Source organism: Chelonia mydas, chromosome 7, assembly GCF_015237465.2.
Source record: "Chelonia mydas isolate rCheMyd1 chromosome 7, rCheMyd1.pri.v2, whole genome shotgun sequence".
In the NCBI taxonomy this organism is placed as follows: domain Eukaryota; kingdom Metazoa; phylum Chordata; order Testudines; family Cheloniidae; genus Chelonia; species Chelonia mydas.
This window is the reverse complement of record NC_057853.1, coordinates 37,965,280-37,980,921: the sequence shown is the minus strand read 5'-3', so window position 1 is coordinate 37,980,921 and position 15,642 is coordinate 37,965,280. Positions and strand designations below refer to the sequence as shown.

Below are 15,642 nucleotides of genomic sequence, written 5' to 3'. Positions count from 1 at the left end.
GAACTTTTCAGAAAGAATGCAAAGATTTTGAACTTATGGGTATGAGGTCTGGGGCATCCACTCCCTGACCCTCCAAAATAAATGGTGGTAAAACCTGCTAAATGCACCGGCATTTCCATGAAAGAACAGGCATGTCTCTAGTGTGCACTCTAGTGAATGTACACAGGTACGATTGCAAATTTTTGCATTTTTTAAAATGCGGCACTCTGTGTCCTAACAACTGATTGAAAATACAGAACTTACCCTCAATTTGTATGGCCTCTAGGACTCCAGGTTCCATTGAGATTCTGTGAATATGTTAACCTTGTTTTCCAGGTTGGGTTTCCAGGATATGTCTTGGTCATAACCCATAACCAAAGTAAATATACAATTACATCTTGCTGCATAAAATATGTTTTTCAGTAAATTATTGAATGGTTAATAGAACTTCTTAAAAAATGAGGGGGAAAAACAAATTCACATATATATATAGCTTGAATTAAATTTGCTGTTCTTTGTGGGTCATACTATTGGTTATTCTCAGATATTTGCGTGGCCACTGATTCTTCCAGATGATATCACAAATTCCTAAAGTTTTATATTGAAAATGTATTCTTTATTATTCATCATTTGTTATTTTCCTGGTAACAATTTGTCAAGCAATCAGCAAGCAGAAACAATATCAAGTGACCAGCCACACACCCTACATAATGAATAGCAAACAGCCAAAGGAATAGCTCAGAAACAACCAATGAAAATTATTCATCCAGACTATTATAGGAATAAGTACAAGTGCCAAAATGTGTGTGCAACTAAAGAGATTGGTTTGCAAATGATTTACTGATCCAAAAAACCTAGACTCCACTGATTAGTTGTGGATTGGATTAGTGGTTTTATAAGGTATTTTGAAAGCATATTTGAAATACTGAGTGAAATATCGCTTGTTTTCTCATTACAGATTTGGGACATGAGTGATGATGAAACAGTCTGAAAACCAAATGAATGAAGTGGAAGATGACCTGCTTTAGGCTGCAGTGATGTCTTTTATCCATCATTTGACAAGTTAATGATTGCTTACACATTTTGATTTACAAATATAAACAAATATAATCTACATCTGTGCTATGAATGGGACATTATCTTGAACTAAAATAATAGTTCTACTGTGGATGTAATTCTCCCCTGCTTTTCATTTTTATCCTATGCATGAGATAACTATCTTGCTAGAGCAATGTGGTTATGTTTAAATCCCCTTTCTATTTTTTTTTTCAGTTTCTAAACATAGCTTACATATAAAATATGCCACTTTAAATAGCCTTTGATGTTTTCATTTGCCCCAGTTTTCATTTTACTTGTCAATATATAGGCCTAAATAACATTGTATTTTTCATGTTTCAATGATTTGTGGCATTTTATAAGTATTTAATACTCAGGCTATAAGAAAATTCCCCTATAGATGGGAATTAAATCACATTGTTATTTAAGGGAATGGGGAAAAGGTAACCGAACATCCACCTACGCATTTTTAGTGTGTTAGATCATGTTGTAACATGCTAGCCCCCCTCCTTATTATAATGGAGTTGGTCTTGCATGTGCAGATGGGAACAGACAAAGCTTCAGAATCTTCTTAGAGTCCTGTAAAAGACTTGAGCTTTAGCATGATTCCACACTGTGGATAAAGCATCATTTGACATTGCCTACCTAGTGAAGACCAAACTCTGTTTATATCCTGATTAGGGACTATCATGCTTATAGCAAGATCCATTACACAGTGAAAATTGTTTTGAAGTTAGGTCCTTAGCTAGATAAAAGTGTATAATGTAATTGTTTTTATATATATATATATATATATATATATATATATATATATATATATATATATATATATATAAAGGCAGTGGTTCTCCAGCTTTGTCATTCTTAAATCCCACCACCTAGCATGTTCGTGGACACCAAAACAGTCCTAACTCTAATCTTCCATTGGAGGCATCTGAAATGTTCCATTCTTGCTGGTGCACAAAATCATAGTTTGAGAACCACAGAGAAAAAGTATAATTTATGAAACTCAAAATTTTAAAATATCAAGTGTATTACTACTCTAAATGTAAAGAGAAATATATCTATTGTTTTGCATCTTGAAATAACTAAAAACAAAAAAAAATTGTTTTAAGCCTCTTTTACAGCTTAAATCTGGTTATTTGCATTGTTTCATTCATGAGGAAAAATAGAAACTGCATTATTGTTTGTTGTCTTCCAACCATTCTTTCCTTTGCATATAAAACCATTCTGTCCTTAGTCTTAAGAAAAGGTAAAGCAATCCATCCAATTAGTCAGTCTGTCAAATGAACTTGTGTTCTTCCTCTACCTTTAATTAAGTTCCAAGTCCCTGAATGTAGAAGTCAAATCAACTTGTTCATTTGCCTGCTAAGCTGACATACCATTTGGGGGGAAGTTCTTTTAGGGTCATTTTACCCATGAGGGTCAGTTCACTCAATTATGAACATAAGTGACGTTTTAATGAAACACAGCGCCCTCTTCATGGGATGTCTAAAATGTTATCTCCTCTTATGCAAACTTACATTTTTTTCAAATAACCATAAACGAATGTCTCAGCTAACTAATGCCAGTGTAGTATCAAATATATTCTATTAATCTAGCTATAAAGTAAGTTATTGAGTCATACTTATATACACACACACACACACATATCTGATATCTTGACTGTTTGATCATGAACAGTGACGCTGGGAAATTGCAGCTTCCATTGGTATGCGTGGGAAAGTATGGTCTTTCGATGAACATGAACTAACAAAATACATATTCTAAGGTTATTTATAAGTCCCTGATTCTCATGCATTCGAAGGAGCTGTAATTTTTGTAGTCTGGCTGTCATCAGACTGGAGTTTGGGCTAGGAAGTATCAGTATGATGGCAGTTTGCATAGAGAGACCAGCATCTACATCATTCATAGTTACAGAGATTGTGAAAAGGAAAAATCTAGTTTGAAATTGAGCAGACTTGATTATCTGAAACTCCAAAAAGGGTCATGTCGTCCCCCCCCCCCCCCCCCCCCCCAGGTTTTATTAATAAAATTGAAGATTCCCTCAATTATCTGAAACTATGATTGTCCAAATAAAGTTGTACTGTATTTTTAGGTAGTAAGTATCCCTTTAACTATTGAAGTATAAAGATCTAAAACTCAGGGTTAATATGACATTTCCTTACCTCTGTAATTTCAGTAACGTACAACTGTGTCAGACTGTGCTTCTTCCTGAACATACGCTTCCCAGATGTGTCTGATGTTCCAAAACACTCCAGTTTGACTTGGAAAAACTTCCGTTGTCTAACTTTACTGTTTTCTTTCTCCCTGAAAACCAAAATTGTTCTTATTTTGCTTCTAAAATGTTTTAAGCATTTACTGAGGAGGGAAATTGTGAAAACATATATTCACATGAATGAAAACATATATTAAAATAGTATAAGCAGCTAAGTACTGTTATTTACTGACTTGTACACACTAGCAGCATGGTTTTGGCATAGCTCTCCCATCTGCTGCTGCTGCTGCTAAATGGAGGAAGTTGAAATTTGAACTTCATGCAGGGAGTGGGAGGGTTAATTTTATTTTTGCTGGAATGAGCTCATAGGCAATGAAAGGGCAAAATTCATCCCTTCATTCTACAGGCCAACAGCCCACCCTTCCTTTAGGACATTTACGCAGTCTGGCTGGGGTGGTAGAATGTGTAGCTTCCTCTGAGGTTGCTGTTATTACCTCTTCACAAAACATCTAATGTAAACATAGTGAGATCATAAGGCAGTGCAGGCAGCACCCTAGAGAGCAACTGTGCCATCTGCACAACACATCTGAGGCCAAATTTAATTCTGTTGTAACTCCACTGACTTCTGTAGAGATTCATCAGATATGAATTTGGCCCTCGGAGAATTAACATCTGAAAATTGTAGCCTAGATCTCACTTTCAGACATCACCAACTAAAGATAATTTTTTGTTGGTACCACCCTGTCAAAGATGTATTTGCTGGGTACAGTCAAAATGCTATCCTGTCTTAATAATACATTAATGAAAAGGAGAAACCTGATATTTTCCGTTTCAGAGTACATTTTGGACACAACCTATTTTAAGTTATGGCTAAACCTACACCCATCAGGTTAATTCAGAGTGCTGTAATCCCAATTTCATGATTTGCTGCTGTTCGTGCACTTGCCATATGTGTTTGTAATCTGTGTTTTAGGAGTGAAATTTACCCACTAGGGCAGATCTTCAGCCGGTATAAACTGTCATAGCTCCACTGAAGTTAGTGGAGATGTGACCACTTGAACCAGCTGAGAATCTGCCGCATGGGACTAGCTCAGGGCCCTTCACATGGCGACATTGCCATAATAAATAAGGGCACAAATACAACGTGGGGACAAATAAAAGAACCTCTTTGCACTGTGGAAAGACTCTCCGTGCCAGCTTCCATAGGCTGGCCTGAAAAAACACAAAGGAATGGGCCCACAGGGTCTATGTTCACACAAATCCAGTGGCCCCAAGATCTAGGATGAAATCCTAGCTTCACTGAAATCAATGACAAAACTCTCATTAACAGAATTTTCACTCCCAGTGCACCTGTGGCAGAGGGGCTCTGGCTGCTATCCCTGCCCATGGGCTTATGTGAGCTGAGGAAGGTAGGTTTCAACGCCCTCTGCTTCCTGCCTGTATAGAGCCTGGTTACCCATACCTCTATGCAGGAGGGAGGGATTTGACCCTGAGTGAACTCCAGTGCTATAAACTGACATATCCTTTTTGCTGGTTTTGACACTCTTGTTCCTCTTCTTTCACTGTGCCCTTTCTAAATAAATCTTCTGTGTGTAAAGATTGACTATATTCACCTTTCATCTGAGATGCAAGTACCATTAATGGAATATAGCAATATGTTATATATTTCTTCCCCATCCATCCTACTTGCCTGTTAATTTTTAAATAACTATTATTGGTGTGGGGGGGGGGTTGGACATAACAAAAATTTAACATACATAGTAGAATCCTCTTGTAGTGACATAATTTTTTCCCCTCACAGAATAACTTCACTCTAGGTTTAGCTAGAATTGCAATTTGCACATTGCAATACATTGAAATAGTGGATCATAGGGCTACTTCACTTTGAAGAGTTTCCCTATTTCCAGCTTCCCGGTGAGCTCCATTGCACTTCCTCCTGCTCCATCCACCACACATCAAAGCATGTGAGAGTGCTAAGGAATCAAATCCATAGAATGTACAATTAGCTTTAATTTCCTAAGGCAGAAAAGGATCTTCAATTACGGTTTTCTGCTCTGAAAAGTGGCACCTTCTTCTTCAACTGATCTGCTCTTTCTGTGTCTATAGCTTTATGTCAGCACTAGTGACAAAGATAAGTTTTTACTCTGGCTAACGCTGCAGCTCCACCACTACTTCAAAAATATGAATTGAATTCAGTTGTTAACCAGGTTCCAATTTCAGAGGCAGATTCTTCCCATAAGGACACCTGTGCAACTCTTTTGAAGTCCATCAAGGTGCACAGGTGTCACTGAGGGCAGAGTCTGTATACAATAAAATTACTAAGATATGACCAAAGGCAGATTTTGAAATGATAGGATTGCTCAATTGTAACTGAGTTCAGAATTTGGTTATAGAACCTCTATTAATGGCAATAATATATGAAAAAATCTGTAAGATCCCAGGAGATATTTCCAGAGTTGGTGAGCTTGGAAAAAACCTGACCACATTTGCAGTGGAATCACTGAGATCCATAAAGATTGATCAATGGTCCAACAGAGCCTTTTTTACATAGCCGTTTTTCAGAGTATAGCCACGTTTTTAAGTGTTCAAACCTAATTTAGTCTCCTCTCAGTTATTAGGGGGACAGAAGGGATAGGTCACATTCTTTCAAAAATAAATGTGTTCCCAATAAAAATATAATTGACCTTTCTTCTCATTCTGCCAATATAAAAGAGATGTTTCTATTCTATATATAGAAAAAGAAACACATTTCTCTATCATGGGTGCAAGTAGCCATTCAGTTACCTTCCGTTGATTCAAAGTTTGCTACACTATATCTTCATGTGTTAGGAGCACCTCAGAAGGTAAAGAAGGAATAAACACTGTGATGTGTATTTTTCTTGATGCATTATCTGTATTTTAAAATCTAACATTTTTTTTAATGCAATAGTTTGCTTAGAGACAAATAAGGAGCCATAGTCCAAGGAAAGCAATTAAAGAAACATGGGAAGGATGGTAAACAAGAGCAGGCTTGCTAAGAAATATACTCTGCAAGACTTCCCTAGTCCATTATCATTTCTGTCCAAATCTTTTGACAAGGATGGGATCCTCAGCTGTTTTGTTTTTCAACATTTTCCAACTTCATTGCAGAGGTTATTGTCCTTGGGGAAAATCCTGCCAAATGATAATGAAATTTCCTGTCTAGGAGACTTCTTGCACCTTCTTCTGAAGCATCTGGTGCTGGCCATTGTTTGAGACAGGATTCTGGACTTAGATGGACCTTGCGTCTGATCCAGTCTGGCAATTCCTATCTTCCTAATCAATGGAGACCAAATCTAGATGTCCCATTCTGATACCAGGTCTCTTTATTTTTTCCTGCAGCTGATCAGAATCTCTGTGGAGGCTTAGTAGGGTTTAAAAATACCATGGTGCTACATGTACGTGTGATGCATCTTTCCAAATCAGTACAGGGTTTCTCTGCCTTACTTCAGGAATTCAGCATGATCATTAAAAAGAATTGCATATTTATTTTCTCATTTGTGCAGCATGTTCAACTACTGAAATGAAAATATCATATTCCGTGGAGAACGCACCTTCATCCATTATCCTTAGTATTACCAACCTTTGGCCCCTTGCCATGGACAATGACTAATCTTCCAAATCTTTTTGGACTTGTTTTAAGCATTGAGTCACTGAGACATTGGCCCAGATAGCTCTTGTGGACCTCTCTACTTTGTGGCAACACTAACTGCTTGACTAAGATAGGCATTTTAATTGTTATTTTAAATAAAATACTAAAAATAAAGATCCCTAATTAAAATATGTTGAGTAATCTAACAGAAATGCCAATAACACATGCATAATGCTGTATTGCTAAGCAAATGTGTGATCTTGATTTGTATCCTTTCTCTTCCCGTCACACTCCCTTACTCTACCTTCTGTTTTCCTCTTCTTTAGTTGTGCCATGTCGCTGTTTAGTCTCCTATCTTGCAAAAACTTAATCAAGTGATTAACTTTAACTTACCTTTGCAGGATCAGGACCTTAGATTATGAGCTCTCTGGGGAAGGGGGCAAGTCCTTTGAATTTTTTGTGAAGCACTTTGCCCGCTTTTAGGCACTATGTAAAGAATAATAGGAAGAATGAAATCCAATCTCGTTCTCACAGACCAGGTCAGTAATGTTTCCTTCCCCCTCTTCCCCGCCCCCTTCTCTTGGACTTAGTATTGTGTGAACTGTCTTATTTAACTTTGATTCATGCATCCCTGCCAAGAGTAGACAGTGCTGCAGGAAGCTAATTGGTGTGCCTGAAGGTGCAGGATGGCTTCTCATTGCTCTAGTTTCCAAATCAAACCGGTATGGGCTGGATGTGGGTGTGGAGGAACACATCAGGAACTGATCCCAGCTAATGGAAACATGCCTAATGTAAGAACTGAGTGGTTCCAAAACCAGTTCAACCTTGGTGGAAATTAACCTTTAGATTGTGTTTTGACAGCTTGCACACTGATGCCCAGTTACTTCACTTTTTTCCTCAGTGATTACTGGGTTGAAGCAGTGTCCGTTCATTGAGGGTAAAATATGAATGAACGTGTGTGGGGGGGGAAATATTAATAACCTACATTTATATTTTAGCCACATCCCCCTCCCAAATTAGTGCAAATGGAGAGTAAAGGGATTCTCTTAAATAGATTTGTTTGGTTTGCATGTCCTTTTTTAAAAAAATTGTACATATTTTTAACTCTCTGAAGTCTCCCTCTTAAACAGTAGTTCTGTAGGAGTTGCCACTTCCTCAGGAATCTATGACTCAGAGAGTGTATAAATAAAATGACATCACTGCCAAGCTTTGTTTGTATTGCCCATTTCCTAAATGGAGACTCTGTTGTTCTAACTTTAATGCTTGCATCAGTTGTTGTTGGTTTTTTAAATAGTAAAAGCATCCTTGCCAACACTGACTAATACATGTTCAGTGCAATTATCTTTTTGAATCCTTTAAATCACCTATTTTGAAGTTCATTTAAAGCAGTAGACATCATACTTTAATTCAAGATATTATTCATGACGAAAATAATTGTAACATACAAGATATTGTTGTTACAAAGTATTCCTAATATACTGTCAATGTGCAATGGAGGAAACAGCTGAGAGTGTGCGCATAATTTTTTTCCATTATTATTCTAACAAACAATGAAAAGAAAAACAATTGTGTCTTCTGAAACAACTTATTTTTACCATGGAAAACAGGCAATAGGTCTCTCTGGAGGAGAAGTGTCATCCAGTAGGTAGAGGCTTTCACTTTTTATGTCCCATACTTTAGCTTCCCATTCAAATATTTGTAAATATTTCTACCCCCCTGCTCCCAATGAGCATGTAGCCTCAAACCACTGAAGGGTAAGAGTTAGATCCCAATTGTATTTTTCCTGAAAGCAACACTTTTCAGTTAGAACTGCCTTTTAATACACCATTGACATAGATAGACCCAAAATACATCCTACTTCTTTGTTGGGACTCACAGGTGCACCGAGGAAATGAGCTGTTCTCCCGTGGGATTCCTGTCTGCTGCATTCTTCTGAGCTCAAGGCCAAATCTGCACTTCCTAGGCAAAATGCCCTGTGACACCACTGCAGAATGTGGCCATCAGACTATCAAGGGCAATTTGCTCATTGTGAAGAGTTAGATTGCTTGTCCAGGTCATTTTATTCACTGCTTTCAGGAAAGAGCATGTTGCACTGGAGTAACATGCAGTGATTTTTGTTGTAGAGTAATGAAGCAGTGTTTCTTTGTTTAAACAGCAGCAAATAATGCTATTCCAGGAATAGATGGACTTCAGTAAGGCAGAGTCTGTAGCTATATCCTCTGACTGTCCTCTGATTATGTCAGTTCTCACCAACTAGGAAGGGCTAGCCTGGTTAGAGCTTAATAGGTGACCTCCAAAGAAAGCCCAGGTGCTCCTAGGTGGTGATCTTTCTTCTGAGTGAGTACCTTACTCAGTACCTTACCAAACCCTGGCACAGTGTTAGGAAGAATTGTGCTGTCACAGCAGTTATCTTTCAGATGAGAAACAAAACAGAGGACCTAAAAAGATCCCCTAACACCTTCTGTAATGTAAGGGGGATTTGTCAATCCTGGTGTCCTAGCCAGGTTCATTTTGGGCAATTTCATTGTCTACCCGAATTGCTGGTGCAGTTTCCCCGGTGTTCTTTGCTGTCTGTCAGACTATCATGTAGGGTTCCTATGTTGTTAACAGAAAAATATCTTAACAATCTTAATTCAAACTGCTGCATTCCACTCCAAAGGTGACTGTTTTTCAGTGATTGTTGAAGCAATAGTAGTATATTGTCATTTGTACTGTGCTTTAGTGTCCTTTGAGATGATAGGTGCTAGATAAATGTAGTAATCTGATTATAGTTTGGTCACACAGATATGAAATAGTGCTACATATTTTCTGTTCCAAATCAGTTGGGTAGTTTAGATTGCTATCATACAGCCAGGTTAAACTCTAATCATACATTTCCTTAATTTGTACATGAGCATAACCTATCTTCTTCCCAGGCATTTATTGCAGGGTAGTGCTCACTGGAAATATCTTCTCATTCCACCCTTGGATAAGCACCCTAGAAAGTTCACTGGAAAGGAAGATGTGCCTTGACAAGGACAAGGAGGTTTTATTATGTATTAATGTGAGCAGAGGTTGCTCTTGCATGTTGGGCTTCTGAGCCTCAGCATTTGTGATTTTATGTACAGTAGCATGTCAGTTTGTGGAATGAATGAATGATGTCAATTTTGCAGTATTAAATCTACCAGGGAACCAGTATATGGAATCCAGTCAAAATACTATTGCTGACGCAGTGATGTACACCATGCATAACTAGTGCTTTCACAAATCCTAGCAGTAGAGTACTCTAGTTTCTTAAGCACTGTACTGCATTGAGTGGGAATGCAATTGCATCAACCCCCTCAGATCCAGCTTGACAGACTTAAAATAAGCTTCTTGGAAATTGCTTGTTCTTGTTTGTAGGGATGAGAAGGAGAACAAGTCAAATTATGCTCACGTGATAAAATTATGTTGTGTACAAATAGAGTTTGCCAGTGTTGCTGTTGATGTTCTAGCACTTACCGACAAGTGAGAGTATCTGTTACTTTAGTCAGCTGCCTCATAGAATGGTAGCAGCTGTAAATCATGCATAGAATCTGATGGGGACTAGTGTCAAGCACCTGGATGCCTAAAAATGACTTGGAAATGGAGATGGAAATATATATTAACTTGAGATGCTGAAAATGAATGTGATGTAAATGTCATCTGTATCTTGCATGTAGGAGGCAATCAGTCTTCCCACTATGACAAACAGTGTTGTGCATTGTTTTTAACCATGACCTAATAAGATTTAGTCATTATATTGTTGTTCAGTGTTTCTGATCTCCTGAATGATTGTGACTTCAGAAAATTTCTCAATCAAGCTATTGTACACGGGTATTAACAGTTTTGAGATAATATGAATTGTTCATTTCTGTGACTTCTAAAGATATATTTGTATCCAAGGTAACTTTATCGTCTCCAAAAGCTATTACAGAGTTGGGGAGCCAGCATGGCCCAATGGATAAGACACTGAACTGTGAGTAAGAGACTCTGCCTCCTGTTCCTGATGCTGCCACTGACCTGCAGGCAAGTCACTTCACATCACTGTTTCCCCATCCATTCTTTTTCTGTCTTGGGTTTTTAACTTGTAAGTTCTTTGGGGAAGATACTGTCTCTCACTATGATTTTTATAGAGTGCCTAGCACAATGGTCCCCCAATCTTTGTTGGGACATCTAGACATTACTGTAATATAAATAATAATAGTATAAATATCTCATCTCTAACACAAGTCTATTAATGCCTTTTAATTCACTTATTTTGGCCAAGATTTTCCAAAGTGACTAATGATATTAGCCGTCTCAATTTGTGAATTCCCAACTTGAGACACCTTACAGGGTCTTGATTTTCAGAAAGTGCTGCTGAGCACTCACCTAACGAAAACCAGCCTTCTTAAAAGGTGTCTCAAGTTGGGCACCTAAAATCACTAGCCACTTTTGAAAATCCTTGGCCTTCTATTTTATGTAGGGTGACCAGATGTTCCGATTTTATAGGGACTGTCCCGATATTTGGGGCTTTGTCTTATATAGGTGCCAGTTACTCGCCCCCACCCCCCCGTCCTGATTTTTCACCCTTGCTATCTGGTCACCATAATTTTATGGCTCAAAGAGGAGCATGATCTCAGATTTGAAGACAGTCTTACCATTTAGTATGTATTTTAAAAATTGCAGTCTATGTTTAAAAGAAGATTGAATAAATGAATCTACTGTTAACTTTTAATATTGATTCTTGGTTTGTATTGCCGTTTGTATTGCTTGAGGTGTTCTATTCTCTGGATGATGCTCTTTCTGGAGTGGTCAGGGAGCTACAAGTAACTAATCAACTGAAAAACTGAGGAGCTGTAATAGAATTTTTGCTAGCCCTGAGTGTGTAAAAGTGCCACAATGTAGACTGTCATGTTGCTCATCCAGGTTATATTTCCTACCATCGTCATCTTTAAAATCGCTGAGTGTGTTGAACCTCTTAAATGATTGGGCCAAACTCATCTCAAGGGTAAGTTGCTTCAACTCCCATTAAAGTCTTTCGGATAAATTAATTGAGGGTGTAAATGTAAATGTAACTTGCTCCAATTTGGCATTCACGTGAAGAACTAATGTATTTTCCATGGCAAGGGGGCAGAAAGACTGCAGTGGGAAAGATAACTAACAGGAGCTTATAACATCAATCTCTCTTTCACATGCCACACGTTATTCCTACTCTGACTTCTGTTTCTTTTGCCACCTCTGCATACACCTTACACTCATTTTCCATAGCGAGTGAATGCCAAATTGGTGCAAGTTACACCAATTCAACACTTATATATATATTTGACCCACTGATATCTCATATGTAACTTGCTTTGAATTTAAAGCCACCAGTGAATTTGGACCACTGGCCAAATCGATCCATCTCCACTGACTTCAGTGGACTTAAGCCAAGGATGAATTTGGCCTATGTTTTTTGAACATGGGGGAAATGTGTGGAGGTTTGCTGGAAAACGGTGCTTTTCAAACAAAGAAATGCCCTTTCTAGCTATTTTGGTCTGTGTTAGAGTTTTGAAACACTGTGCCCAGGAAAAATGAACAGCCAAAGAAACCCTATCTACATAGATCAGGGAAAGTGTTAGAACCTTGGAAGCAGCAACCTTGTGAGCCTGCCTGCTGTTAGCACAGTTTGCACAAACATTAGATGTTGTCTGCTCACAGAGATTGATCTGGTCTCACTGTAAATCTGACAAAGAGAAGACAACTGAACTCGAGTCAAAGGTTTGATTCTCAGAGTGAAATCCTGGCCCCATTAGCCAGGGTTTCAACTTCAGTATCTATAACCAAGCTATGAATTTTCACCATCAAGTAATTCAAAATGGACTTGGAGAAAATCTTGGCATGGGGCTTCTCTTTAGGGTTCTTGTCCCTTCAAGTGAAAGAGCTGGGTCTCTCAGCAGGAGAAAGCTGGCATGTTGACTTTGACAGTGACAAAGCAGAAGGACTAAGTAGCAAGAACAGATGAAAACTGGTATTTTCAATGTATTTTGGTGTTCCCCTTCTTTGTGGTTGATCCAGAGGCCAGTACTTCCTCTCACCAAACATAAACATGCTTCCAAAACACCTGTATCAAATATGTCTCTCCTCTGCTGCAAGTCAAAACATCAATTCTTTTTATATACCTAAAATCTAAATGAGCAACTTCATAAATTCCTGAAAGATACATTTGGCTTGTGGTAACTATAAACAGTCTATCACCTAACACAGCATACAAGGATCTAGTGCTTACATTCGGAAATTCACATTCATCATCCTCACTTAACCTTTTCTCAGTCAGTCAGAGTTTTTTTTTATATAACTATATCATTCTACATTGTATTTATATGAGGGAGAGAATAATAGTCCTTGAGTAATGATATGTTGAATGATTGTTAGATAATTAACTACAAAGGTGTAAATAAGGTGTGATCAGCTGTAATATGTTGGAATTCTTCAGATTTTATAGCATAGCTGATGGCTAAATGTCCCCCAGTTAACCTTGTGAAAAAAAGAAATATGGAAGAAATTGATCTTCATAAAAATATGCCTGAAAACAAAATGGCCACTTATTTGCCAAAGCAGTAAGGGGAACAACTTCTTTGAGTGATGGTCCTGTCAGGGTTCCCTCCCCACTCTGAACTCTGGGGTAGAAATGTGGGGACCCGCATGAAAGACCCCGTAAGCTTATTTCTACAAGCTTAGGTTAAAAAATTCCCTAAGGCACAAATTCTTCCTTGTCCTTGGATGAGTGCTGCTGCCACCACCAAGTGAGTTAGACAAAGGTTCAGGAAAAGGATCACCTGGAGTTCCTGTTTCCCCAAAATATCCCCCCAAGCTCCTTCACCCCCTTTCCTGGGGTGGCTTAAGAATAATCTACCAACCAGATAGGTAAACAAGGTGAGCACAGACCAGCCCCTTGGGTTTTTAGGACACTAAAAACCAATCAGATTCTTTAAAATAAATAAATAAATAAATAAAAATTAAAAACACCAGAACTTTATTATAAAGAAAAAAAAGTAAAAGAAGCACTTCTGTAAAATCAGGATGGAAGGTAATCTTACCGGGTAATAAGATTCAAAACACAGAGGATTCCCCTCTAGGCAAAACTTCAGAGTTACAAAAACAGGGATAAACCTTCCCTCTTAGCACAGGGAAAATTCACAAGCTAAAACAAAAGATACTCTAATGCATTTCCTTGCTATTACTTACTATTTCTGTAATTTTAGATGTATCATTCAGTAGGAGCTGGATTACTTGCTTGGTCTCTCTCTGTCTCCCGAGAGAACAACAACCCAAAACAAAAACCTTCCCCCACAGATTTGAAAGTATCTTCTTCCCTTATTGGTCCTTTTGGTCAGGTGCCAACCAGATTATCTGAGCTTCTTAACCCTTTACAGGTAAAGGAGGGATTTTATGCTACCCTTAGCTGTATGTGTATGATCGGTCACTGTTGTGTTCTACTGAGGGTTATGTGCATCCACCCTCAGTGGAATATAGATAGGGACTACACATCTTGAAGAACCTCCAGTTACAGGCAAGTAACCACCTCTTCTCTCAATGTGCGCACAAGAGCTATCCAGATTGAAATCCTTCACTACCAGCAGGAGGCATGGGTCTTCAATGTACCCACTGAGATTATTTCTGGTGGAAGAGGCATATCACCAAAGTGCCAAGCACTTCTGGAAATAAGGCCCTTTTTGCCTTAGGTTCAGTGTATACGATTTACCCTAATCAGCTACTTCTTTCCCAGAGTTATACACCCTAAAAGACAAAACTCCTAATAAAGCCTTTCTGACCAACAGTATAATCTGCCTCACAGCCTCCACCATAATTGGATCCCCACTAATCTTTGGTCTTTCTTCCCTCTTCCAGCAGAAAGACAGGAGACATAACGAAGGGGCGGAAAGGAAAGGAAAAAAGAAAAAACATGACACAGAGAAGAAAGAGCCAGGAGAAAGAACATCTGGAGAGGGTCAAGAAGGACATCAGTCATGAGAATCATTATCTTCAGTCTTTGCCCCAGACACGAGGGACAGTGGACCAGGTAAGCCCTAATTTTGGGGATTCCCCACCAGATGTGTTGCCAGAGGTTTTGGGCAGTTTGGGACCCATTTATTTTCTTTTCATACTTTTGCTCTAGAGACTTTTTTTCCACTGACATGATTCTTTCCTTCCCCTCCACCCTCATTGCATGGTTGCTGGCAGGTCTCAGCAAATTCACACCTCCGCTATGCCAAGCTATTTTGGGGCCTAGTCCTGACTTCCTCATCTGAGTTCCCCCCACAAGTTGCTCAAGCCCTGGGGATTTTAAAGCTCTCTGAAGCCCAGTTGGAGCAGTCTCTGTGCTCTGCCCAGCCTACCAGTCCTGGATCTCCCAGGTCAGCCAGCTCTCTGCTTCTGCCTCTCCCTTGCAGCAGCAGAGCACCACTGCACACTTCTCACCCCTCACATCAAACACTTTAGACCAGGAGGGAGACACTGATTATTTGTATCTAGAGAGGAATTAGACCTTCTGCATCTTGGTCCTGACGGATCCTCATACAGAGGATATTCCTGCAGTACCAGAACCCTTGTTCCCAGGACCTGGCTGCTTTGGAGCTTGAGGTTGTGAGCTTGCAGCCTAGTGAGAAGGTTTTAAAGAGGGCACTTCCTCACTTCAAAGGCCAGGCAGCTTTGTCTTGCATTGTGCATTGTGCATTTCCTAACTTTGGTGTGGGACCTGATGGACCAGCATTTAATTCCCACTCTGGCCATATATCTTTAGTAATTCACAACCTGG

At 38.9% G+C, this 15,642-nt stretch overlaps 1 protein-coding gene across 6 annotated transcripts in view; it reads left to right on the top strand.

Moving 5' to 3' along the window:
- Positions 1-15,642, top strand: part of ATG7 (autophagy related 7) — a 327,788-nt gene that overhangs the window by 259,685 nt on the left and 52,461 nt on the right. For 4 of the 6 annotated variants that reach the window (XM_043551500.1, XM_043551498.1, XM_043551497.1 and 1 more), the window contains one exon: positions 938-1,291. Coding sequence is in view for 3 of the 6 variants with exons in the window: in XM_043551498.1 (XP_043407433.1) it covers positions 938-970 (33 nt within the window). In the remaining 3 variants the exon portion in view is untranslated. Of the gene's footprint in view, positions 1-937; positions 14,908-15,642 lie in introns of those variants that run through there. The other 2 variants (XR_006292251.1, XR_006292252.1) reach the window with 1 other exon arrangement.